Consider the following 27,682-nt stretch of genomic DNA (forward strand, 5'->3'; position numbering starts at 1 on the left):
GAATTGAAACGGTGCAGCCGGGCTCGATCTCTCTTCAGGTAAATCTCCCATTATTTGCTGACATGCTTTTGCTTTTGCCTTCTTGCAAAAGATACACCCATCAACAACTTTTCGGGCAATAATTCTCCCCCTGATGACCCATGCTTTCTTTTGCATCCGTAGCAAAGTTCCTGCCACCCCATCATGTCCCTCACTATGTGCTTCTCGGGCTAGGAGGGTAGAGATCCAGGTCTGGAAAGGTAGCAGGGGAACTGCTCTCTGGTCCTCTTTGAAGGTCTGGATCCTACCACCACACATCAAGAGTCCACTTGTTGGGTCTTTGTAAACAACCAGTCTGTCCGTTGTTGTGTTCGGAAAGTATGCACCCTCTTGCGCTACCAGGCATAGGTTCCGAAACACTTCTCCTCTTTCACTAACCGTGATAACACCAGATGACTGAACTGCCTCCCACTTTTCTTTATCTCCAATCTTAGCACACAGGAACTTCTTAGCTGCTCTCCAAGTCCATGCTATCACCCCGGTCAACCGTCTTAGGCTACTGAAGCGCCTTTCGTCCAACAGCTTTTGGACTACTGCCATTACCGGTGTTCTCCTGGACTGGGACTCTGTCTCCTGGACTTTGATTGGATCTTGCGCTTTCTGCTGACCACGGGTGAGTACCGCAACAAATGTTTTCTTCTGCATTTTTGCGATGCTGTCTCCTGCTTGTGCAGAAATGTCCTTGGCTGATTTTCTCGGCCACTCACTCTCGGGAAGCTGAAGGAACTGTGGACCCGACTGCCACTCGGATTCCTCAGTTAGATTATCAGGACTGGCCCCCCTGGTGATGATATCTGCAATGTTCGCCGATCCCGGAATCCACAACCAATCTCGGATGTCGGTACTCCTCTGGATCTCGCCAACTCTGTTTGCGAAGAAGGTCTGGTAGCCATAACTTTCCCGCTGTATTGCGCTCAAGATGGTCTGACTGTCGACAAGATGGTACCACCTTTTGACATCAATTCGGCAGTGTTTCTGAAAGTAATTATTCAGCCGGGCTGCAAAGACTGCTCCACACAACTCCGCCTTCACCTGGTCACCCTTGTGATCTAGAGGGGTCAGCTTGGCCTTAGATTCCACCAGCCTCACAACAACACCATGGCTGCAGCTCCATCGAAGGTACAGCACGGCGCCATACGCGTGTTCACTACCGTCAGAGAAGGTGATGCCACATGGTCGTCCAACTGGATCTGGCGGCGTGAGGGCTCTGGTGAATCTGAGTAGCCTCAAGTCAGCATACTCTTCGAGGAGCTTCACTGCATCTTCTCGGAGTTCTTTAGACAAGGCGGCATCCCAGGTGTCTTCTATGCAGTGCATCACTTTCGCTTCCTGAAAAGCTCTCCGAATCAGTATGGCTCCCTTCTGTTTTGCTGGAGCCACAAGGCCGAGGGGATCATAAAGACCAGAGATTTGGCTTAACAGTTCTCTTCTGGTAAGTGGGTCTGGTGTTTGGCTTCTTACTTCTTCCCTCGGTAAGTCCTGGCCAAGGCGCACTTTTCTCCTTTTCATAGAGAAGTTCACTGCAACCATGACGTGTAACTTGTCGTCCTCAACGATATAACCGAGGCCGAGGGCCTTATTATCCTGGGGAGTTAGCTGGTTCGGCAGGATCATGGTCTTTGACTCTATATTCTCACCTCTCTGCCCTTTCCTCCCACTTTGATCAGAGTAGACCCAGGGCTTCATGATAAATCCTCCTGCTTACAGGATCTGCTCGATATTGGACGTGAGGAGTTTCAGGTGGTCGAGGTCGCTGTGAGAGGTTAGGATGTCATCGACATATACGTCTTCCTCCAGTACACGTTTTTCTTCTTTAAAATGGCTGAATAGAGGCAAGTTGGCGGTCTCTCGCATGGCGACTTGGGCTATGCAACCACCAGGTTTGTCTCCGATGTTGACTCTTGTTATGGCGAAATCCTCTATCTCTGCATCTTCAGTGTCACGCCACAGGAACCTGTGCAGGTGGAACTCTCTTTCCTCCAGCCAGACAGAGTTGTACATCTTGCGGATGTCACCAAGGGCAGCAAAGACCCCAGTGCGGAACCTCAGTAAGACAGCTCTGATCGGATTCAGAACGTCAGGACCTTTTATCAATATGTCATTCAAACTTAGGCCTCTATACTTCTGGCTGCTATTCCACACTAGTCTCACTGGAGTGGAGACTGAATGTGGATTTAATGCAATCAGGTGACTTATGTACCACACTGGTCCAGTCCAGCTCTGCAGAACTTCTTTGGACAGCTTCACGATTAACCATTTCATGGACTTGTGAAGCATAGGCCATTTTCCACACTAGTTCCTTTGCCAACTGCTTCTCCGTTCTGCGGAATGTGGCTTCAACTGCTCTCCTGTTATTGGGGAGAGATGCTGGATCCTCTGTCCATGGATACCTGGCGTGCCAGTGTGGTTCAGGGCTATGGTGATCTCTGTTCATATACTTCAAGCCATCTTTCACCATCTCCATCTCTCTTTCCTCAGCCAGCGTAATTTCTTTCCCCCCCGGGTTGACAATTGCCGCAGCGACATCCCCCACATCTCGGCACACAGGCAGCTCCGATGCTTTCCCATTCCCACCACTTCAGGAAGTCTCTGCTTCTAGTGGCTGTATTAGACTGGGTGCTGGGATGGTCGGGAGACTGGCAAGGGACTAGATTTTTACAGGTGAGTTCAGTGTATCTGGCAGCTGCTGTTCTCATGGATCTTGCGAAGTGCGTCTTTGACGTATGGGCCATTAATGTAACTTCCTCAAAGAGGTCCGGGTGTGTGCCTCCGATGGCCTTGCAGAGCGGGTGTGTTCAGGCGAAGATTCAAAGATCCTTTGCTAAAGAGTCCGGGTCTAAGGAGAAAGATTTCCAGGGTACCATATTGCATAGGGACGTACGGCGCCTCATCGTCCTCGTTCCAGTAGAGGATCAATTCGACGGGGACCAGTTCGCCTGAGAGGCAAAGATCGAGTGGGAGGTGTTGCGGCGATCTGCTGGGAGGTGTGTCTGCGCGTACTTAAGAGACTTAGTTTTCTCCCTAACGGGTTCGACGACGTCTTTCAGCTGATCTAATTGTTCATATATGGATTTTTGTGATTTCAGGTACCTGATAAGCTTGTCGAAACGGTTCTGACGGTTAACAGCGTTTCTCTCATCAGCAGCATAGGTGAGCCAGTCTTTCTTCAGAGTTTCTGGGAGCTTGCCCTCGATGGATTTAATCACTATCTGGTTTTTTATGGCGTCTACATTATCCAATTCACTCAAATCATAAAGGGCCTTTTCCACTGTTTGGATGAGCTCTATGACTTTCCTTGGCTGGCCGCTCCTGACTGGTGGAGTTGCTTGTAATTCCTCAATGATCTCGAGAGCGATGGTGGCTTGGTTCCCAAACCGGCTCTCCAGGATTTGGAAGATCTCGTCTGATGAGTTGTATGTTGACAGGCATAGATCTCTGGCCACCATCTCATCAAGACTATCAAGCAGTTGAAATTTCCTCACCTCTCTGGAGCCGGTTGGTTCACCCTGCCTCTGCAGAGCCTCCCATTCTTGCCTCCATCTGTAGTAGCCTCTCTGGTTACCGGCAAACTTTGGTAGAGCTGTGGCTTTCAGCTTTATCGCTGCCACTGGAGCTAAACGACGGCCTGGAGGTTCCTCAGTCTCTGGTTTTATGCTCGCTGCTTTAATGAAAGCGGCCTTCCGTGACACCAGCTGGGGAAGGTGCACCTCAAGCGCTCTTAGGTGGCCATCAGCATCTCCTTGTTTGGCTGGCGGAGCCCAACGGTTCCAGTTCTGGTGCGCTTCCTTTGCCTTATGCACCAACTTCTCTAAGTGGGTCAGCATGAACTCATAAGCCTCCAGAGTTATGTCTAACGGGGTGGAGGAGACATTCTTGCACTCCACCTCTGCAATATGTAGAGCTACGGACAGTTCTCTTTCTCCATATACAACCCAGACTGTCTCTCGAATTAGGAGTTTAACTTCTTCAGTCTTTTGCTTACAATATTCCTCCGTCCTTTCTATGTCAGCTCTCAGTAAGTCGCCCAGCTCCTTTGCAGTAGCTGCTTCGGACTCTTCCATGTAAGCGGCCTCTACCTCCTCATTTGCCTCCATGTCTCTGGAGCTCTCCAGTGTAAGCTTTTTGAAGTTCTCTTTTAACTCCTCTATAGACATCTCTGTATAGGTCTGTGTAATGCTATTGGCAAGACGGGAGAAAAGTCTCTTAGCTGTGGTCCTCTCCACTTTCAAATCATCCAGTGACTTTGCCATTTTCTCTTCAATTGACAGACAGCAGCTTTATCCTTCAGGCCCCCAGGTGGAGTCTCAGTCTCTTCCCTCTCGGTTGTGGCCGCAAGTGGAATCTTCGCTGGTCACTGGTCACGGCGGTTTTTCACTGTCAAGTGTATTTTAAAACATCATGGCTTCCCACACTTGACAAGGGAAGGAATCGACCAGACTAAGTATTTCACTCGTTCTTCAATTTATTTGACCACAAAACAAGGAAGGTGAAAAACCTTTAGACATACAAAAATAACAAATTAAATAAATATTTCCCATCAAATACAACAAACACAGCAAAATACATCAAGCAAAAGATAAGTTGGTTTAACACATCGATTAACCATTACTTCATTATTTATCACCCCAGGTAAACAGTGTAAATCAGGCATTGCATGACCAGAAAGCCAGGTCTACTTTTAGACCCATTTCTTCTTAAATTAACCCGTTATTCTTTGTTTACCCTTGATCATTCTATACAGAAATTATACATGACATACTCCATAATTACAAACCTACATGAAATCAAGCATTTCAGACGATTTTACTGTAGATTAGCACAGGACTATTTCTGCACAGGAATGGTTAAATAGCTTTGAACACAGCCAAACATCTATCCCTTGTATTTCAATGGAGCAAAACTCGCTAGACTTTCCACTTGATCAAGGAACCTCTTCCACCAAGGTTTGTTAGTTTAAACTGCTTATAACTATATACACATATACATAAAATCACAATCTCCACGTTTACCCATCAGTGTACAGAAATGTTTAGCCTCAATCTATTGATAGTGCAATTAACAATGCACTTAACAGACCACACAATCTGCGTGTCCATACAGATTATTACGCAGCCAGCGATCCCATTTGCAGTCCTCAGATTTGAGCTTACCGGTAGCCCTTTTGATCTTTTCCTTTTCCCATGAGTTCTATCCGTGATTCTTTAGCGAATTCTTCTTTCTTCCACTGTTCTTAGCTGCATTGCAAAGCTGAACAAAACTTGCGCTGCTTCCATTGTCTGAAGCTTTCTGGCGTATCTGCTAATTAGTCTAATTTCGCTCACCTGCTGAGGCGCGCTGCGGAGCTGCACACTCACTGTCACGCGCATGTAGAAACAAGGCCACTGCATACACACGCAGACACACCTCCCAGCAGATCGCCGCAACAGTGTGTGTGTGTGTGTGTGTGTGTGTGTGTGTGTGTGTGTGTGTGTGTGCTCTGTGGCCGGGCTATCTCTTTGTATGACCAAAGAAAGGCAGGGGAGTGTTCAGGAAACTTGTTTGGCAATAAGTATTATATTTGCAGTTCCGTTTAGTGGCGCATGTGGCGTAGAAACGATACAGTTTAAATAAACGAAGGAATAAGAAGCAGAAGGATGCAGTGCTTTTCTCAACCTCAGAACATTAAGCGCCTTCTAGCGGGGAACTTCTCTAACAGCCGTGGCCATGTGAGAGACTTCTGGGATGCAGGCGGATTGTGAGCCGGGGATTCCAGTGACCCAGGTATTGGTCCAGTGCTCGACTCTCGTTTTACCCCGCCGTTATCTCTCCACTATAATAACACGTCAGCTTTAACTGGCATCTCGCCTTGAGTGACTTCTTCAATCGGATCGCCCGCTCGAGCATTTATTGAGTCCCTCAACGCTGCATTGCGAGACTCTCGTGACGGAAGTGAGCCTGTAGACTAGGTTTTATTCTTTCTGTCATTGTTAGTGCTTTTTTTTCTCACAACCTGAGACACGATGGGAATTCGGACGGGGATCGTCCTGATTTTTCTCGCAGCTTTTGCATTTGTTGCAGCTGAGGACGGAGAAAGCACTGAAGGCGTGATCGAACAGTTGGTTGTGGAGACGTTGGTAAGTTGGGTCAAGTTTTTATGAATGACTGTTATTACAAGAGTCCACGTAGCCGATCACTGCATTCATGCTTTCATTACAAATGCATGCTAACGCCTCAGTGCAAACATGTAATGTTGTATCTGTTTCAGTAGTCAATGTTCTGCGCATTTCATTTCCTTTTCAGTACCACTCTTCAATACTTCTGTTTTGTCTATTTTAGGTGATGCCGGAGACATGCACGATTACATCAGAGATGGGAGACACGCTTCAAATCCATTACACGGTAGGCTGTATACATAGAGCGCTATTCAAGCCTGTTATGTTGTAAAACCAGGCACCCCCCGATGAAATCTCTAGGTATTATGACATAAAACATGCGAAATGGATTGTCGCAGTGTTATTTGCACATGAAATCATTCAATGATGTGGCAGACCAGCGACATCTGGACTCGCCATATCTGAATGGAAATTGAGTTGTAATGCATTACGTGTGAAAGAAGATGAACCCACCCCAATTAACACATTCCTTTTAAGTTCGTGAAATCACGTTCAAGTTTCGAAATGCAGTTATTTGTATCTAATAGTATTTCAGCTTTTAAGCGAAACCAAATGTTTTAGAGGAGGCGGAGCAACACGTCAGCATTTGAGTCAGCGCGAGCAGCGTCGATCCGGACTCGAGGAAATGCACGAGGGGCGAGTGCGCGCACACGCGCTATAGGGAACACAGGGGAGACCGACCGAGTGTTGTTGTTGTTTACAAGTTGTTGTTGTTTTTTACTCACGTGAAAAATTATTAACTTTGGTTTTTGCATCAAAATATTTTTTTTGTAGGCTAAATTAATAAATAATTGAGCATGATTACTTTTTGTGACAACATGCCCCAACTTTTGTCATATATGGGGTACTATATTAAACGTGCCATTAATAACCATTTATATTATAAATTAATCTATGTGTGTGTGTCTGTTGTACTTTTGTTAGCCTACTTGCAAGATCTAAAACTGAAATAAAAAAAATAGATTTTTTTTATTGTAGGCTATATTACATTTCGTTTAAACTTGAAGTACACTAAATTAACTAAATCTTATTAATCTAAATAAACTAAAACTAATAAAATGACAAAACAATTCTAAATTAAAGTGAAAATAGTTGTAATATATATATAGTTTATATTTTTAATTCGATTTTTTATATTATCTGTTATAAAATTAAAATGCAAAATTGTTTTAAATTTTTTAAAAGTTTAAAATTGTTGTCATTTTAGCTATACGATATATATATATATATATACAATATATATATATATAATACTTTTGTTACTACTTGAAAGAAAATTAACTTTAACTGAAATAAAAAATATAAAATTAAAAAATTCTTTATATCACATTTCGTTTAGTTTAACTTGAAGTACTAAAATAACTAAATCTAAATAAACTAAAACTAATAAAATGACATGAACAATTTAAATTAAAGTGAATATATATATATATATATATATATATATATATAGGTGATATTTTAAATTAGATTTTTTTATTGTTTTAATTGTAATTAAACGTTTTAATTGTTTTAAAAAATAGAAAGTTTAAAATTGTTTTTGTCATTTTATGTTATTTAGATTTAGCTATTATATATCAAATATTAAAAAGTAAATATTATACAAAATATATACAAATATTCACACACAAACAATTTTTTGGCAAACAGAAATTGTAATCAATAAAATGAATAACATTTTTACATATAAAACACATGTGACAAATGTGTGACAACATGCCCCAACTTGATATCTTTCCTTTTCAAATTTGCCTTCCTTATGTAGTTCATGCTTGTCTTAATGCAGGCTGATATGGTTCTATTACACTACAAACCACAATTCCATTTATTACGGTACTTGTTTTTTTATTGAGTTTACTTTTTTACTTGAGTCTTATTCAATAGGTATTTACTACAGATAATTTGCTGCATCTACATAAAAATGTATGAAACTAACCTGCAACTCTGTTGTTCATCTCCTGTGCAGGGCCGATTAATGGACGGGAAGGTGATTGACACCTCTCTGTCTCGTGAACCTCTGGTCGTAGAGTTGGGCAAGAGGTCTGTCATCACAGGTAAAAGGCTCCATCATCGCAAAGCAACCTGAAATGACAGCATGTTTATAACAACAGAAGTAAAACAGCACAGATTTTTACAACCTATCATATTTAGGTTAAACTTACTCTTGTAGGCTATAGTTTAATCCCAACTGGACCGCGGCACAAAATGACAACTGTGGCACCACTTTACCGTTTCTGCAGTTTAAAGTGAGCAGCGTGTCAAAACAACGGAGCTGTTCACAGCACAAGCGTTCAGGGCCAGGAATATATATAAACCAAGTTTATTTGAAAGCTTGTTTCTTTTTATCTCACAATTCAGATTTTTTTCCTCACAATTGCGAGTTTATAGGCTATCTCCCAATTCTGAGTTTATAACACACAATTCTGACTTTATAACTCACAATAGTGAGTTTATATCACGCAATTGCGAGAAAAAAAATCTGAATTGTGAGACAAAAAGTCACAATAACCCACGGTGTTCCTCAGGGCTCCGTTCTGGGACCTAAACTATCTTGAGCTGCTTTTGATTTCAGTAGAAACCGAACTTAAGAGACTTAAAAAATGGTTTGAAGTAAATAAACTTTCTATAAATCTGCAAAAAACTAAATATATTGTATTTGGAAACAAGGTAGTAAACAAACTATGTCAACTAAAAATGGGGGAGGTAGAAATTGAAAGGGCGTATGTAATAATGTTTTTGTGAATTAATATTGATGATAAGTTAAATCATGAAAGTGCATATAAATATACTAAAGACTAAAATTTCAAAACTTATTGCCATACTGTGTAAAATAAAAACATTTGTGAATCAAAACGCATTATATATATTGTATAATCCCCTCATCTTTGCATACCTTAGCTATTGTGTGGAAATATGGGGGAATACCTGTAAAACTAATATACAACCTATTTTCTTATTACAGAAGAAAGCAATTAGAGTGATTAGCTATGCTGAATATCTTGCCCCAACAAATCCACTTTTTATTAGATTAAATATATTAAATTTTCATGATCTTGTTGATGTTTACACAGCAGTTGTGATGTACAATTCAACTTAAGAGCTCTAAAACTATTAATGCATTTAAGAAAAGATATAAGTTAAACATTATGGAAAAGTATAGAACACTTGAATGAAGAACATTAGAAAAGTAAGCGAAAGTGGATGCATAATATAATTTTGATTGTTGAAGTTTAAGTTCTGTGCTTACATGCTCTCATTTTTGGTTTAAGAGAAACCGTATGATTGTGTCATCTTTGGACATTGTGTTTTTGTTGTAAAATGGGTTAGGCAAAATAAGTCTTGACTTCAGCCTAAACCCCTTCGGTCAGGTATTATTTAGCATTTAAATTCCTAAGGTACTCATTTTGTATCTATCTTTCTAATGTATTTAAATTTTCTTTTCTTTTTTCTCTATTTGTTTTATTGTTTTATGTTTTTTTTCCCATTGTATTATGTACAGGATTTTTGAATTACATATGACCTAAGATTTAATTGTTCAAAATGACCCAAGAAATAAAATAACTAACTAACAATCTTTTTTATTTTTATGGGAAAACAAGCTCAGATTTCTGACGAGACGCTTTTTCTTTTATCTACATTTAGGTTAGCAATAGGCCTATTAATCAGCATGTTAAGTGCATTTCATAATTTTAGAATTGGGGAAATTATTTGTAGATTGCAAGGAAAGACAATTAAAACTTTGAAATTAATTAACTTAGTTTTTTTTTAGTAGATACTAGTTCTGTCAAATTGACCAATCCCGTCTAAAATGAAAGTTTGTGCTAATATGTGTGTGTGTGTGTGTGCGCGCGTGTGTGTGTGTGTGTGTGTGTGTGTATATATTATATACATATATATATACATATGTCTAAGTGTGCACACACATCTATATATAAAATATACATGTATATAAATATAATAATATATATACACACGTTATATAAACACAAACTTTTATCTTAAAATCGATTCATCGTGATGAATCGATTTGACAGTATTTGTAGATACTTATTTTAAGCAATATTCAAATGGGGACTCTTGGGACCCAATATCCTCATCTTTGAAGACTATTTTAACTGTTTAGGATTTTTTTTTCTTTGGTTCAGGTAACTATAATGTCAAGATGGTTATGATTACTAAGGACAGCTTTTTGGGCTGAGTTTTCTTATGTAAAACCATATAATAATCAGAAATGAGGTGGTGTTTCCACAATTGCACATACATTTAAAACTTTTTTTTTGTTTGTCAGGTCTAGAGCAAGCCCTGGTCGGAGTGTGTGAAGGGTAAGTCGATGTTAACGCCTGTATTTCTCTTTGGAATGTAAAATTGCATCAATGCATGTGGGAAGAGGTGGTGAAAATACAGCTATTGAACAGTATGTTCAAGACCACTTAAAGAAAAGGTCTTTTAGGGTGAAGTTTGAATCACACACTTGAAAGTCTTTTTCCAGTCTTTTCTGTCTCTGTTTTTGCACAGGCAAAAAATCAAGGCCACGATTCCAGCTCATCTAGCATATGGAAAGAGAGGATACCCTCCAACCATTCCAGGTACCATGGCAACACACTTAAAGGACCAATTATGCAATTTTTCAAAGTCTTGATTTAGTTTTTTGGGTCCACTAGAATAGGTGTTCATGCTTGAATGTTCAAAGAATGTTTTACATTGTTGCAGCACCTCTCTTCCCCATCTGTCATTAGCGCTCTGGGATGCGTTTCTCTGAGCCAACTATTGTTGCAGGTTCTGTCGTACCAACACAGTTCAATGGAACTTGTGACCATAGTTGGCTAACGATGCTTTTGGGAAATGCACCCCTGTTAAGTTCCTGTCCAGGGTCGTCCCCACCATTGAGGTCCACAAGGTCCAGTCCTCAGAAGTGTTGTGAAATAATCGCCTAATATTAACTCTTTCATCTGAGCTGCCTCAGCGGTCTAACACCGCTCGTCAATGTCAACATTTTTGTGATGACCAATCAAAACAAAGTAGGCAGGCTTGAAGTTCACAGAAGCCAGCATAATACTTCAGTTAACGGTCATAAAGTGCGAGATACGATGTAAGTAGCTAAACTAAACATTTAATATTTAACAGCTGTTTTACGATAGAAATGTTAAACAACCAATAGAAATAATCAGGGATTGCTAATAAAATAATAAACATTTTTCTAATTTTGACATGTTGTATTGAAAATAGATGACTTGCGTTTTTCATGTAATGTATTTCGTAACCGACAGTGCAACGAGACAAGAAACATTAATGTTTTCGTCATATTATTAGGCATAAGATTAATAATGAATGTGCACATTATTGTGAATGAATTTAATAAACGTAGCTTTACTGGTGGTAGCCTTAAGTAAATTCACTTGTCTAAAATGATTTATGAAACATAAATATCTATGTTTACATTCTTCACTGAGAGACAAAAATGTTTAAATCAGAGCTCAGCTTTGGTAAGGGGAAACATACAGGGCAAGATAAGGAGACTGAGAAAAAAAGAACGAGAGAAGGTGAAGATAAAAGAGTGCCCACTGACATGGTTTAAAACTATTGTTATCCTTTTTTCTTTTTTTTTTGCCCTTCAAACGTCTTAAAGGGTTCTTTCACCCACAAATGAAAATTCTGTCATTAATTCCTCATCCTAATGTCTTTCCAAACCAGCAATATTTCCGATCATCTTTCGGAACAAAACTGAAGATCTTTTTGATGAAATCTGAGCGATTTCTGTCCCTCCATTGACAGCTACACAACTACCATTGTGTGGTTTAGTCCATTTTTTCTGAAGAGACACGATCGCTTTATATGATGAACAGACTGAATTTAGGCTTTCCTTCACATATAAACATTCATCAACTCACATCAGTTTTGGTAAACGGAAGCTCAAGCATGTTCGCTTGATGTGCGAGAACCAGTGAGGTTCATTGTCGTGTTACGCACCACGTTTGAGCTTCAAGCAGTGCGTCAAACAGGTTCGGTTGAGCTTCTTTTAATGTTTGCTGATGAATGTTTATATGTGAATAAAAGCCTAAATTCAATCTGCTCATCATATAAAGTGATCGAATCTCTTTGTAAATTTGGACTAAACCGCTCAATTCATATGGATTAGTTTTACGATCTCTTTATGAACTTTTTGAAGCGTCAAAGTTTCATCAAAAAGATCTTCATTTGTTTCCAAAGATGAACGAAAGTCTTACGGGTTTGGAACGACACGGAAGGTGAGAAATTAATGACAGAATATTAATTTTTGGGGGAACAAAACCTTTAATATGCACTAATGTGGATCAGGTTAATCAAAATTTATCTTGAGGCATTCCCCCGAACCCCCTAGCAACTTAATTTTGGGTCCTCACCATGGTATTTTTAAAACCCAGCGTATGGCCCTGTTCCTGTCTCTATGAAGCCCCTACTTCCGAAAAGCACAATGTGCTCCGATTGGTCAGTTGGACCAGTGTGTTGTGATTGGTCGATCAATGGTGATCTTTTGGACATTGCACAAACCATAACTAACACAGCTCAACCAGGCCTCGCCCTCTTTATTTTGCGTATGCATTGGCCAGGGATTATTTATATGAGGAATACTGTGACGGAACTGTTCCAGGAAGAAAACTCAAGACTACAATGGAGGTTTTTCAGGGAGTTCAGAAACACTCTGCAAATAGTTCAGTGCCACACAACAGCTTATTTACATGTGTGAAAAATATTTAAAGTCCATAAACTATACCACCATCATCAGAAGTAGTAAAATTGTCAATCGTTTATAGTAGAGTAAAGCTGTAGAGCGATGGTTAAATCACAGTGGATGTGATAATCTTACATCTGTGTTTTGCTCACAGGGGACAGCACACTTGAGTTCGAGGTGGAGGTGATCTCTCTGTCCCAGCAAACGCCCTGGCAGAAGCTTGTTAACGACGTCTTGCCCCTTCTGTGTTTGGCGCTGGTTCCCACTTTACTTGGCTTAGTGGGACTCTACCTCTACAACAAAGCACACGCGCAACCTCTTGGCAAGAAGAAGAACAAAGACAAGAAAAGCAAGAAGAAGTGAGATCAAAGACAAAAATAATAAACTATTTAAATAAAGAAAAATGCTTTGTTTGGTCCTTTCTATTTTTTTGTTGTGACTTGTTTGAGTCATTAAAACATAAAATCTCTCTTACGTTTATATTTAAGATATTCAACAGATACTTTTATCTAGAGCCACTTACAAAAGGTGTTTTAGGATGTACAGTGGGCCCAAAAATATTTACGCTTAAAGTATTTATTCTTAGGAGTTTTTAGAAGTATTTTCAAGTAATTCAAAAAAAGGGAGAAAGCAGGGATCATTTGTGGTTTTTGTAATTTATGCAGACAATGTTTAGCCTAAACTAGACATTTCACCTCAAACACCTTACATATTATTCAGCCAATACCTGTTTCAATATAAATATAATCTGCCGGTCAAAAGTTTGAGGTCAGTGGAAGGCTCACCAAGGCTGCATTTATTTATTAAAAAAGTAAATATTGTGAAATTTTACAGTTTAAATTAATTGTTTTCTGTTCAAATTTTGTTAACATTAATAACACCCTTGTTGTTTAATTCGCATGGTGGTATGTGATAAATAAACAGTAAATGCTTTATTATATGAGTAATTATATTGTATGTGTACAATGTACATACTGATGTTAGATTATACACAGCACATCTTCAAACACTACACTTATATTAGAATACATATTAGAATGTGAGGGGTGGGCATTAATAATGACACCGGACTGTATGTAATCAAGTTGATACAAATACAAAGAGACATTTGTGACAAGTTTTAGGTTGTGTGATGTGGTTGCATTTGTTTAAACACAAAACATTACAACTTTGCCAATATTCAGAGTTAAAAAGTTGTTAACGTCAGTCTAAGTATAGATAATACCCAAATCAGTGAGTTTTATCTTTAATTGTTGATTAAAAATTAACTACTGTTGCTTTCATTGTGTAATTGCTTTAGTATGTGTGATGCAAATAACACCAGCTGCCCTTATGACCCTGCTAACTTGGCTAACGTTCTGGCAAGGTTCTCTCAAAGTTATGAACAAACGTTCTTCCAGTTACGTAAATACAACGTTCGTTGGGTTTAATAACGTTTTCATAATGTTAGCACAAAAAAGTTATAACGTAGTATTTGTTCATAGAAATTTTTTTTCTGAATTTTTTTTTTTTAATGTTATGTTAATTGACATTTTTACCTTGGATCCAATTCAATTCGCTTGATAAACTGTTTTAAAATGATCGCGATAACCTTGCAGGTGAAAGGTCTTTCTGCTGGCCAAAATTCAGTCAAGAAACTAAGCACATACTGCCTCCCAAAACGTAATTCTGACTGTCTCTGCTCTTTGATAGTGTTCCTCTCCAGGTGAGTCTGACCAGTCCAGCATTATCAGGATATCAGCAAGCAGTGGAGAGGAAGGGTTAAAGGTCAAACAGCTTTAAAAGGTTAGGAGATTTTCAAGAGTCAGCAGATCTTAAAGCTTTGTCTTCAACCGTTTGGAAAGAATAGACTGTGCTAAGCATTTTATATTGAACAACATTGCTGTTTTGTAAAGAAGTTTGCGTTAGAGTGTGTGTGTGTTCCCAGCCTGCATTGCGACTAAAATCACTAAAATCTTTTTAACAGCCTACAAGAGTTTTGCATTAATGATAAATGAATCCAAGTTGGCTAAATAACAAATTACTGAAGACATTTTGAGATAAATTAAAAATTAAAAACATTTCAGTTTTGTGACGCGTTTCTTTGGCCAGAAGATTCCATAATAATGTTATGTATTAGATTAACAAATTCCATAAAACATAGCTTCATGTTATTTGTTGCACTGATTTGTACTAGACGACAGCATGTCTTTATTAAAGACATCATCATGCATCAATGTTTGAGGTTTGCCATGCATCTATGAGTCATAGAGATTATAGTTATAGCTGAGCTTATTTGTCATTAACTGATGTGATGCAAAATGTCTTTAAATAATTCAAAAACGTAGTCTATTTTCAACTTCACCTTTCATTCTAAAATGCATCGACCTGTTTTCCAATGTATAAAGGAGAATCTTGAATGATTTGGCGCCATCTTGAGCTAATGAAACAGCATCGGTCAACACATTTACATAATTGCATGAGTTGATATAAAGTTGTAAGAAAAGGCTGTGGGATTTGAGGAAGTGTCCTAAAATCCTAAACTTAATACAAAATATACTGAGGTCAATACTGAGGTCATTGCAATAAACAGACTCACCGACTGCATCCCAGAGGCATAAACACAGTTTAATTGCTCCCAGAAACACACTGTTACATTACACGTTTCACATTTATTCCTTAAAACTGTTTCTGCACAATATTCGCTGCTTCTTGGACCACATAGCGCTTTTGACCGTGTCTCCCAGTGGCAACGGGGGTCTGTAGAGTTGAAGAAGACACCACCAGAACCTTTTGTTGTTGAAAATTCTCACTAGAGACCGAAACTTCATCCAGGTACTGCTTCAGATAGATCCTCAGTCGCTCATTCTCCTGTAACAGAAGCATTTTCTCTCGCTTCAGACACAAACGGTCAAGCTGAACCTTGTTGTAACGTTGCCAAAACTTCTCAAGAGGAGAATAGTCATGTATTAGCTGTGGACAGAGGATAGGACAAGGGGAGAAAAGTCAAAAGACAACACAAATGATATACTGAATTCAACAGATGACTAGAATAATGCTAAATTAATGCTACTACACATCAAATTAAAGTAATTTTACTAAGTAATTATTTCCCCCAAAAGATCTGAGTGAAACAAGATATCTATTGAGAAAATAACAATTATTTTTTTCTATCTGGAATTAATGGGATTGTAAAAAGCGGCCACTCCGTCTCCATGTCAAAATGATGGCAGATTTGAAAGCAAGTTTACAGTGGATAGTGGGAATGTGATTTTAATAAACCTGAGTGAGTTTCTCTTCCGCCGACTTCATGGCATTGGCTTTCTCCTGACTCAGCTCTTCTTCACTCAGTGATGATTTGAAGAAGGGCAGAACCTTCTCATGCTCCGTCTCCATCTTAATGCACACCTCAGAGAGACGCAGCAACCTTTCCCCCTATGGAAGAGACAGAATGGCTGACTGGTTGGATGTTGAGAGTGTTGATAAAATTAATTAATTTAATTCCAGAATGACATAATCTCTACTTCCAATAAATATACAAAATGCATCCCTGTTGCAAGAAAAAAAAAGAAGAATTCTGGTCTACTAATGATACAAGACACAGTTTCTCCTGTTTTTAGCTTGACTGAGATATTAACTAATAAAGATGTATCTAAACTAAATGAAGTTGTATGTTTTATTATGCGTAAAATGCTTAAATGTATAATTAAAAGGCATTCTCTGTTCTGATATGGTTTTGCATGTAGCATGAAATTATGATGTTTTTGATATGTCCATGATTCTCATTTTAAGCATGTAAAACATTAAATATAATAGGTTTTAAATGTTGGTCATTAAAGTTATTGGCCAGAGGGTGAAAATACTGTATTAAGCAATCCAAAATTGCATCTCATCAATACTTGTTGATCCTGGAGCAACATTCCAATCAACCAATCAGATCCAAGGGCTAGGTTTACAGATAATGTCCAGTTTAGGCTTATAACAATGGTTAGGGGTTCACACCATTCTTATTCACCTGTCATTTCCCTCTGATTTGAGAAGCTATGGTTCGTGTTAGGTTTAGATTTATTTGTTAGGACAATGTTTTTGTACAGGAATGTTGTTGCAGGATCAACAAAATATAACTATTACTTGAAGGCATAAAGCAGTTGTTTGGAAAATTGTAAAAACAATTAGTGTATATATTAAATGTGGGTGTAATAAATGTACCAAAGCTACTGTCTCCTGTAGTTTTTTAGCAGCATTGTTGCTTTGAATGGTAAGTTTAGTGAGCTGCTTTTTCCGCATGGTTTGGTCCGCACCGAGCCGGACTCTGAGATGTTGAACTTCCTGGGCGAGCTCATCGCGGTCTGAACGAAGCTGCTGAACCGTTCCTCCACTTTGACTAGAGCTCAGCTGACAGCGCAGAGCTGAGATGGTCTCCTGCAAAAGTTTTGTACAGTTTAAATTGCAATAAAATCATCAAAATGATGAAATATCACAATTGGAAGAAAAATGCTTGTCTAAAGTAGTCAGAATTTTTTTTTGTGTCTGACCTGCAACATCTGAATGTGCTTTTTATGTGCGTCAATCTCTTTAGCACTCTGTTTATCCTTGACATCCAGAGAGTCAACTGTGGCGATTTTGTCTTTGTTTGACTCGTTACTTTCGTGTGAAACCTCCAGCATTTCTTGTTCTTTCATAACCCGTTTCATCTTTTCTTTCATTATTTGATTTTCCTCCTTGTTCTGCAGAAATAAAACCAACAACATATTATTATATCATGTTTTTTCCCCCGACTGCTAGCATCCTTTTGTCCGATCTGTAGTCACATTTTCAAAACTCTAAACTCTGTCTGGCCACCTTGGTCAGTGTGTTCCCTTATCTCTTCTCCATTGGTGATCATTAAAGAGTGTTTAATGTACATTTACTAGTGTACACTTGTAAACTGCTACATAAATTTGTATATTTGTGTAATCTGTATTTTTGTAATCCATGAGCACATCTATTAATATTTGAATTGCACTGCATATTTTAGGTTAATGCAATAATTATGATTTTCTAAACCAAGACATTTACTCTAACTCTTATTATATTTAAAAAATATTCTCTTTTTCTTCTTTTTTGTATTTTACCTTTTCTCTAGCTTGTTGACGAATCTGGTTTTTACTAAACCTATGAATATGGCACTATGACAAATTGCTGCTGATGTTCCTCATTGGTAAGTCATTAAATATATACATAATAAAATCAGTACCTGTTTTTTAATTTGATTGCAATTGCTCATGTAGTCACGTCTCGCCTCACTGTCAATATCAGCGTAGTGCTTTTCCATGGAAAACATTACATTCTCCAAATTCTCACTCTCCTGCTGGTGCTGTGAAAGAATCTGCTCCCTGGAATTTAAAGGAAATAACATACAGATGATGCTACATTGGCTCAATCCTTCGCAGTATATTTTCACGTCCCCATATAGATCTTTTTGTATAGAATATTATACCCTTTTTTGAGTGAAATCCTGTTCATGACATCACTTTTAGTGGGAAAACAGTGTAAACATCATTGTTAGTAATGCTCTTGTGAATTTAGCAGTGTTTTATGGTATTAGTTGGAGTTTCTTGCATTAAATTTCATAAATCCTTATGATAATATCAATAGTTCAATGGATAATCAGAAAATATACAAATTCAACAACAAAATTGAATTGACACCCTCGAGTTTACTTTTTTTTTAGAGTTAGGTTCAATCCCGTTGTTAACCTCGTGGTTAAAGTTTATTATGATGAGCCACTTTAGACATCCTACGGTCTAGACTACACTATTAGGGTTAGTACAGTGTGTTAACATGTACTTGCAAAGTTACTTTAAAGTTACTTTAACTGCGTCTAACTATGGTTGCACAGTCAACTTGCTCTCGAATGTTGAAAATTCACAGACTGCTTTCGACCGTTCCAATATGGCGGACGGCTTAGGTATAGTGGCCCACTGAAATGGCCGCTAATGAGGCATTTATGTTTATCTGTGAAGCAGACAGTCTACTCTAATGACTGCTAGTTGACATGTAGTTGCAAAGATACTTACATTTATAGTAAGTAGAATGTCTAAAGCTGACTATCGAAATAAAGTGTTACCTAACCTTCTTGTCATTGCATAAATAGTAAAGATATAATAAACAGAGCAATTCCAAGAGGGTCCTCACACCATCGGTGCTCGGGTCCTAATTAAAAAGTTGAAGTGCCTGAGCTTGCCTTGAGTTTATTTCTGAGAATCTGGTATACAACCAAAGCATTGTCATTTTCTAAAGTTAAAAGATATATCCTAAAAGGAATGACCCGATTTAAATTGTCAGGAACTGGCAAACTGGCCAAATTCACACCCTTGAAAACAATACATTGACTTTTGTGTGATTGTTTGTGTGTTTACCTCTCAGTATTATACTCTGAGCTAAGTTCTTCGAGACTGGCGTTGAAGTAAAATGCTAGAACTGCCAGCCGACTCATATGAAGCTCTAACAGACAGTCCACATTCTGCAGATGAGAACTGCGCGCCAACTCTGACTGCTGCTCCCTCTCAGACAGATCAACCACCAAACTCTGTAAAACACACACACACACACACACACACACACACACACACACACACACACACACACACACACACACACACACACACACACACACACACACACACACACACACACACACACACACACACACACACACACACACGCACACACACACACGCACACACACACATGTTCGTCACTTCCAGACTCTGTAATGAAAGCTCTAGAATTTAAAAACTGAGAGTAAAGTCTATATAGTTTATATAGTCACCTTAATGATGTTGTCTTTGTAGTCGAGGCCTCTCTCAAAGCTCTGGCTGAGGACTGAGATGTCATTGCGTAGCTCTGCTGTCTTGGTCTGTGTTAAAACAGCACGCCACTGCTGCCGCAGCTTGTAGAGATTCAGAATGGTGTTCTTCTCCTCTTTCTGCAGTTTATCCTAAAAAACAAATCATTTCCGGTGCAGAACTCCAATGCCTGAGTTTTGTTCAAATTTTTTTTATAACTTTACACAGTGTGCAGTGAGCACAACAGCAGTCTATGTGGGCTAAACTTTGGATAATTTATCATTGCTTTGACACAAAATGCATTCAGTGATTACATCTTTTAATTTGCATGTTTATATACTCTTTTCAAAACTGTTGTTCAAAACCTTACATAATACAAAAATGGATAAGACCGTATTTTGCTATATTTCTACAGTAATGCCATATTGAAATATATTCAGATTCTAAAAAATGAAATAGGCTACTATCAAAACAATTCGATGAAGCTAAACACCTACACAGGTGTTAGTCTTTCAGTTTCATTACCAGACATTACCATACCTAGACAAAAGAGACTAAATGTAAACATTGACCAAGTCACATAAACTGCATTGAATTCTAAACAGTAGAGAGAGTCATTCATGTTTTGAAAATACATTTTACAATGGAAACCATTGTATAATGCTTCCTGTTGTAAGTGTTTTTAGGTTGTTGTGTTATGAGTGAAAAAGTGAGTTTTTTTGGGTAAAAATCTTTGCTAGTGTTGAATGAAGTGAATGAATGAAGTGTTTGAATGAATGAATGAAGTGTTTTGCATTTGAATGTGAAATTTACTGCTGAACCAGTTTTAAAGAGTTTTGAAAAAGTGATCTAAGTGCTGAGAAATGTGTCTATAGTGATTTAAAAACGGTATAAGTACTAAGTAAATAACTGTTGTGAAAAAAGAAAAAAGTTCAGATTTTTATGCAATGGACTAATAAACGTAAACACATATAATAATAAAAATTGCTTGCAAAATTGCTGCAAAAATAAATGGACTGTATTAATACAAATGTACATTTTCTTTTTGTGTACTACAGTGTTGACTTTTCCCAGTCCATTTTTTACTCTGAATCTGTATTTACACTGACATAACTGACATTCTTGTACAGTAAAGAAAGCAGTTAGAGTCAACAAAAAAGTAGAAAGAAAAAAACCCATGAAACTTGTATATAACAAATATTTCCATGGTGAAAAAGCATCTAAACATTTTGACCAGTGTGGCTCACACGATGACAAAAACACTTTTTATTTTGGTGGCATTGACCAATTAACTGACACAATAACTAGATTTTGAAGCATGAATTAAATTTTTTGGGTGAGCTACTACGTTTTGCAGAGATGTTCTGATGTTCCAGCAAAGAGTTTAGCTTACAGTTTAGAAAACGGTAAGACTGTTTCGAAAAATGTGACAAAGCGATTGAGAAAAACTGCAAAACTAAATCCATAAAATGATCCCATGATGGAAACCGCAAACAGGTTCTACAGTAGGCCTATATATGAAATGCCTGACAGAACATTTGCATAACATTTTCTGTATATGACAATCTGCCTTGAAACGATGTGTTGTTGAAAAGCACTATACACATAAAAGACATGACTCAAGGATTTCTAAATCTAAAATATTTACTTCAGCTCATGTATAACACAATTGTCACACCTTGAGGAAGTGGGTGAGCATGTCCTCTTTTCTTTTGGCCACATCATCCTCAGCTTGAGCCTTTTGCTGCATGTACAGAAGTCTCTCCTCCTCTGTCATCCCGGCATGTTTTCCACCTCCTTTCTTCCCTGCTTTTTTAGACATGTTTGCTGAATGTCTGTGAATCACAGATTCAAAAGTCCTCAAAAGAGAAGATGTATTTTTATTACACAAAATCAGAACTGGCGTGTCAATACAGACAAACAAACAGACAAACATAACGTTACAGACAGAAAGATAGATAGATAGAAAGACAGACAGACAAAAACAGATAAACAAACAAACAGACAGACAGACGAGCAAACAAACAGACAGACAGACAGACGAGCAAACAGACAGACAGACAGACCGATAGATAGATCTATATTTATAATTGTGGCTGGTAAAAAAATATTATATGTTATGGCTAGTAGCATTATTTTCCATCGTCTTACCCTGTGATGTCCGCCTCTGACAAGTTTCTGTTGACCGTTTCCTAGCAACACCAATAAAGGCGACTGCACTGCCACATATTTCCAGCAGTGGAATATTTTTATTTAATAGTATTTTGAGGTAATTGTATGGTACTTAGGCTAATACAATACAAAACAATACAATATCATTATTGAATTTACTTGTGTGTGTGTGTGTGTGTGTGTAAGAGAGAGAGAGAGAGAGAGAGAGAGAGAGAGAGAGAGAGAGAGAGAGAGAGAGAGAGAGAGAGAGAGAGAGAGAGAGAGAGAGAGAGAGAGAGAGAGAGAGAAGAGAGATACCAGTTGTTAGCAGCAGAGGGAGCTATTGGCTTTATATGCGTGTGTTGTTATTCGGAAATAAAAAGATGAGCTGCAGCACAACAAACGCAAATTATTTTGGAGATTCTCTAATTCAGTATAGCCTATTAACATTTTGACTTATTCGAGAGATGTTTTTAGCAGAAAAAGGTTTTCAATAAAACTTGTAATGGGGGTGTTTTTTTTAACACCCATTGTGATACACGATGACACTTGTAATTTTGTTGCAGGGGTGAATTGGTTGATTGGGACACTTTTTGCCATTGAGATGACTTGGAAAAACAGTGTCAAACAACCTGTTTCACCCTAGTATTTTGGTCCCATGATAATATTTTATAAACATAATAGAACAGCCGTAGCGTAATCATTCTGCTATTAATGATTTCTTATCTTACATATATAAAACGCAAGCTAATAATAATAATAAAGATAATTACTCATGATCTTTGTAACCAGTTTTCATAGCTGATTATAGACAGTTGGCTATACCACTGGTTTTATAGGGTGTTTTGAGTTGACTGGCATGCAAAACATGTTTCATTTGTATTGCTTGACCTAAAGAAGTCAATAATATCAGGTTGCACATGTTAAAGGTATTTATTACTCTGTCACTGATGGTATGTGCTTATTCAATTATGAATTGTTCTAAAAAAAATCTGTATAAACTCTGTTTAATTTATAAATCAATACATTTATTCCTTTCTTCTTTGTTATGAGTTTAGCCAATAAAAGGATGAGAAGTGCACATGAGCTGGGGAAAGAGGTGCTAGTTGTGTCTGAGTTCCTTTGTTATGTATTTTCTGGCCTCACTTCCCTCTTAAGAGCTTCCTGGAGACTCTTGTGGTTTCTCGTCATCACTGCTCAGAGACTGTTCTTTCTTTCATCTGTTTAGGCTTTAACCAGCTGATTTTATGAGCTAGTTGCTGTTACATCACCAACTCTGCATTTGATGGCTTTCCTCTCAACAGATTGTTTCCCCGTTAGTTTGCTATTCTGTCACTTGTCGTCTGTTTTTCTCATCAATTTTATCAGGATTATATCATCAGAATTATGCGGTCTATAGTCTTCAAACATGTTTTTTTTTAGAAACAGCATTATTTTGACAATGATAAATAGATGTTAGAATGTGTTCGGTAGATAATTCCTTCTGTAAATTTTCTCCACTGTTGTGTCGTTTCTCACAGTCATTTTAACAGAAGAATGTAAATGCTACACTAAAAAACGTTTAATTGGTTAACTACGTTACTAAATCATACATGGTATAAAATAACATTTTACAAGACAATATACATGTATTGCAAAAGTATGATGTACTTTAAAATATGTGAAGAAAACTACACACATAATGCATAGCCTACTGCCAAACTACAATATAGTTAAAAATGTTAAATGCTTTTTTTAATGTATGAAAGTTTAATGTATGAATGGTCTCACAATTTATGCCAATAGGTATTCCCAAAATTCGTTCTGTGAACCATTTAATGTAAATAGCCTATTTAACATTTATTTGTAATGTTATCAGTTATATAGGCTAAATTTGAGTGTTTTATGTTGATTAGTTAATGTTGATAACATTATTTAATCATGTAGTGTGCTTGTGTGAGTAAAACTTTGGTCTTTGTTATTATCAGCACATTTTAACAGATTGTAATAGTTCTATATTTGGCTGTTGTATTAACATTATGTTTTTAATGACATATACAGTTAACTGTAAAATATAGCCACCAACATGCCCATAATGCTCGTAACATCATATATATATATATAGGCCTATGTGTATATATATATATATATATATATATATATATATATATATATATATATATATATATATATATATATATATATATATATATATTTTACATTAGCAAAGTTCTGGTAACCATATCAGCTGCATTTTTTTTAAATCGTGAATTTCATAAAATACGAAAAAAGGTTACACTTTATTTTAAGGTGTGTCCTTGTTACAGTGTAACTATACATTTAAGTACTGAGTGATATTAATTAACAACATGTTACTATATAAACAGGGCTAGGGTTAGTTTGGTTTAGTTGCACATAAAGTGTTTCCGGGGGAAAAAAAGATTAAAATCGAACTCCTTTTGCACAAATAATATTTTACAAATTTATTTATTTTTTAAAAATGCAAAAAAATATTAAACAAGTGCACGTGAACATATATCACAATAACATCCAATCATATCGTCGCGGCGTATGTCAGGTAATGTTCGTGCTGAGCTTTGGTCATTCCTGGTAAAAGCACGTAAGAAGAAGGAACAGCAGGTCCAGAACCAGGCCAGCCCAGGCAGTTATAGGGCATCATGTGGCCCGGGTTCCCCGGAGACGGGTGAGCGTGTGGCGCACCGGCCAGAACCCCCATACCGGGGAACGCGGAGACTCCACCGGGATACCCGAGCAAAGAGTAATGTGGGAAAGGAGCAGGGGGTAATTCCGAAAATTTGGAGTTCAGGTCAAGAAACTGATAGGGGCTGGCGGACAGGTGGTGGTGACTCAAAAACACCCGAGTAGCAGCAGACGTTTTATCCGCGCTCAGCGAGTCCGTGAGCGCGTCACCGGGTAACCGCGCACTTTTCAACGGGTCACTGTCACCCAGATTATACGTCACATTAAAATGATACCTATCTTTTTTGACCAAGGTTTTGGGCTTTCGCCGCGGTCTGTATTTGTAATCCGGGTGTTCTTTCATGTGGACGGCTCTCAAGCGTTTGGCCTCGTCGATAAAAGGTCTTTTTTCAGAGTCTGACAAGAGCTTCCATTCGCCTCCGAGGCGTTTGCTGATCTCAGAGTTGTGCATCTTCGGGTTGTCCAGTGCCATCTTGCGCCTCTGAGCTCTCGACCACACCATAAAAGCGTTCATAGGACGCTTCACATGGTCCATAGGCTTTGCCATTTCTGAAACAGTTTCCTCTGGTGCTCCTTTTTAAATTCAGTCCAGCGGAAAGCAGCCCAAAGTTCCTTTCACGCACAGTTCAGTCAGACCTGGCTATGTTACCTTTTGTAACATGGCACCAAAATCTGAGTCTCCGCCTAGAAATAAGTTTTACTATTTGTCAAGTATCATTGACTTACAAAAATGCCATCAGATAGGGCTATATATCTCTTCAAACAAGTGGCAATAGTTGTAGTTGTTATCCATGGACGCACGGTGAGTCTCAGAAGTGACCTGGGCTGAAAGCGCATCACACAATGCTTAGATTTGTACCGCCTGCGCTGAGTTTTGAATGAAGTGGGCGTGTCACTTCGTCCTGAGATAAATGACGTCACTGCGTGTGTGTCCTGTGAAATCTATCAGCACTGTGTGTGTGGAGCAGTTTACTTCCACTGGTAGCACTCCGATGACAATATTACATTATTAAATCTTTAACAGATAATTAGTTCAATGTTTATTCAAAATGTTAAATTGCATTAAACAGCTGTTAAAATAGTATTAGTAATCAAAACTTAAATAATATAAATTGTAGAAAGTAGTAAGCAAAGATGTTATACAAATCAAAACTACACTACACATTAGAAAAACATTGTTGGTTTAACTTAAAAGAGTAAGTAGGCCTAACCTGGTTGTTTCAAAGTTAAGTTAATTGAAATAAAAAATATTGAGTTACTATATAATTCAATAAAGGAGATAGGTTTAATAATCTAAGCTAATTTGACCAAAGAAAAATTTTTGTGATAGCAAATCATGAAAATATTTTTTTTACAGCGTGTACCTTATATTTTATTTTTATCAGTTAACTTCATGGGCCTTATTTTTTGACATATTTAATACGAATATATAAATTAGCTCTCCAAGGCTAAATGAATGAATACATAAATACTCAGTTGTCACCTTGTTTTGTCAACTCAGTGCTTAACCAATAGGCTGCTATTTCATCACAGATACTGTGTCATTAAAAGACACCCATTGAAGTTCAGTTAACATTGTGTTCATAACTGCAGGTCATATGTGTTTTTCCATCACTATGTGATTATGATGCATTTTGTTGAATGGCTTTCAATATTAGAGGGTATCTAGAGAAGGGAAGTGCTTATTATTAAGTCAAGCTTGGAAATTCGACACAATGCCGTCGTTTCTCTTAATGGTGTCTCTTTGTAGGCTATACGCTTAAATCTTCATAATCTTCTTGTAACCATGGATGTACTATTTGGAGACAATTTATCCACCTCACATCCTTGTAATATAAACTACTCAAAACCAAATTACAATTGGCAGCATAAAGCATAACAGATTAATTGTGCTTCTTAAAAAAGTATATTAAATAATAACTGGATGGCATTTACATGCAACGTGATGAGGTCATGTGACAATGTAGAATACTACTGTTGAAAATGTTTATTGTAGCCTACATGTATGCATTCCATAGCATGGCCATGCAATCTCTTTTTTCACTGTAACGCAATAAACATTGACACTAGGCAATGTGTTTTCATTGTATTTCATTATTGCATACACAAATGAACTAGAAATCAAACCATGTTTCCATCAACAGGAAGTGATAAGATCCTTTTGTAATTGGAGCGATCATACCCTGAGAACTAGGAGGTGTCTGTCATGAGTCAGGACCACACCAGAACAATATGCTCCGGGGTAATTAAAGGAACAAATGACTCTTAAAACCGGCTCTGTGTTTAGCCTCCTTTTCTTCTCCTGAAAACATCTCGGAACGCATCTTGGAACTGCATGAGTGCTCTCGGTTATCTCTCAAAGAGAAGCTTATTTAGCAGAAAGGAAAAGAAGGTCCTTTGGAGAGAGCGGAAGAAAAGAACAATGTGTTAAAAGGAGAAATCCTTTAATTCTCAGCTAGAAGAAGAGCTATTGTATGTCCAGCTTTGCCCTGCCTTCAGTTCTTCATCTCCACAGTGCTTTGACAGAACCACCAAAGCACTCTAAACATTTGTGTTCTAAAGAACATGAATGTGCTGCAGAAAGAATCACTTATATAACTGTGCAGATGAAGTTTAACCAGACTGAAGAAATTACAATATTGATGAACTATATATTCACATTTCCTGAAGAAAATGTGTGTGGTGCTCAGGTTTGGGAAAATCCATAAGTGTAAATTTGAAATGAATTGGCAACAACCCACAGGAAACTGTATTGGAATTTGAAATTTTATGACAGGAATAGGAATTTGCTGAATAGTATTTAGAAGAAATTCAATGCATTCATGGGAATATAATCATTCTCTCAGTCCATAAGGCCTTTTTTTAAAGTTATATTTTGACTGTATTACGGCTTTATTGGATAGGACAGTTAGAGATCAGATATGAAAGCATGGGTGGAGAGCGGGGAACTTGATCGTGAAAGGACCTCGAGCTGAGAATCAAACTCGGGTCACCAGAGACACAGCTCCGCTACAGTATATGTCGGTGAGTTGCCCACGAGGCTATTGGCTATCTTTACAAAACGTTCAAACAAGGTTTTGTGAAGCCTTTATTCAATATGCGTTTGCTCTTCTTTGCTCTTC

At 37.9% G+C, this 27,682-nt stretch overlaps 4 protein-coding genes across 4 annotated transcripts in view; 1 reads left to right on the plus strand and 3 right to left on the minus strand.

Moving 5' to 3' along the window:
• The window catches only part of arf3b (ADP-ribosylation factor 3b), a 23,632-nt gene extending 15,409 nt beyond the window's left edge, over positions 1 to 8,223 (minus strand). The window contains exon 1 of the mRNA XM_077199615.1: positions 8,128 to 8,223. The gene's annotated coding sequence lies outside the window, so the exon portion shown is untranslated. The remainder of the gene's footprint in view (positions 1 to 8,127) is intronic.
• On the plus strand, positions 5,657 to 13,304 carry fkbp11 (FKBP prolyl isomerase 11). The gene is made up of 6 exons (XM_077199612.1): positions 5,657 to 6,152; positions 6,355 to 6,417; positions 8,158 to 8,245; positions 10,480 to 10,513; positions 10,707 to 10,777; positions 13,055 to 13,304. Exons 1-6 carry the CDS (start codon positions 6,039 to 6,041, stop codon positions 13,261 to 13,263), a joined length of 579 nt encoding a protein of 192 aa, XP_077055727.1. The 5' UTR covers positions 5,657 to 6,038; the 3' UTR covers positions 13,264 to 13,304.
• Positions 13,305 to 15,474: 2,170 nt separating this feature from the next.
• Positions 15,475 to 21,934, minus strand: drc2 (dynein regulatory complex subunit 2). The gene is made up of 9 exons (XM_077199616.1): positions 21,861 to 21,934; positions 21,388 to 21,544; positions 19,694 to 19,861; positions 19,281 to 19,450; positions 18,116 to 18,254; positions 17,415 to 17,606; positions 17,089 to 17,301; positions 16,162 to 16,314; positions 15,475 to 15,852 (listed from the first exon to the last, which is right to left on the minus strand). Exons 2-9 carry the CDS (start codon positions 21,529 to 21,531, stop codon positions 15,559 to 15,561), a joined length of 1,473 nt encoding a protein of 490 aa, XP_077055731.1. The 5' UTR covers positions 21,532 to 21,544; positions 21,861 to 21,934; the 3' UTR covers positions 15,475 to 15,558.
• Positions 21,935 to 24,296: 2,362 nt separating this feature from the next.
• On the minus strand, positions 24,297 to 25,410 carry sox21a (SRY-box transcription factor 21a). The gene has a single exon (XM_077199997.1). It carries the CDS (start codon positions 25,105 to 25,107, stop codon positions 24,394 to 24,396), a length of 714 nt encoding a protein of 237 aa, XP_077056112.1. The 5' UTR covers positions 25,108 to 25,410; the 3' UTR covers positions 24,297 to 24,393.
• Between the last annotated feature and the right edge of the window lie 2,272 nt (positions 25,411 to 27,682).

This window comes from Siphateles boraxobius, unplaced genomic scaffold, assembly GCF_051911475.1.
Source record: "Siphateles boraxobius isolate OS27281-9 unplaced genomic scaffold, OSU_SipBor_1 41, whole genome shotgun sequence".
Classification (NCBI taxonomy): Eukaryota; Metazoa; Chordata; class Actinopteri; order Cypriniformes; family Leuciscidae; genus Siphateles; species Siphateles boraxobius.

Bases quoted from the DNA above. Each gene is read 5' to 3' on its own strand.
- fkbp11 (XM_077199612.1), top strand. From the start codon at position 6,039: ATGGGAATTCGGACGGGGATCGTCCTGATTTTTCTCGCAGCTTTTGCA. The intron at 6,153-6,354 runs GTAAGTTGGGTC...TGTCTATTTTAG, and splicing joins AGTTGGTTGTGGAGACGTTG to GTGATGCCGGAGACATGCAC. The intron at 8,246-10,479 runs GTAAAAGGCTCC...TTTGTTTGTCAG, and splicing joins CAAGAGGTCTGTCATCACAG to GTCTAGAGCAAGCCCTGGTC.
- drc2 (XM_077199616.1), bottom strand. From the start codon at position 21,531: ATGTCTAAAAAAGCAGGGAAGAAAGGAGGTGGAAAACATGCCGGGATG. The intron at 19,862-21,387 runs GTGTGACAATTG...TTTGTTTTTTAG, and splicing joins TGCTCACCCACTTCCTCAAG to GATAAACTGCAGAAAGAGGA. The intron at 15,853-16,161 runs GTTTATTAAAAT...CTCTGTCCACAG, and splicing joins CGGAAGAGAAACTCACTCAG to CTAATACATGACTATTCTCC.
- sox21a (XM_077199997.1), bottom strand. From the start codon at position 25,107: ATGGCAAAGCCTATGGACCATGTGAAGCGTCCTATGAACGCTTTTATG.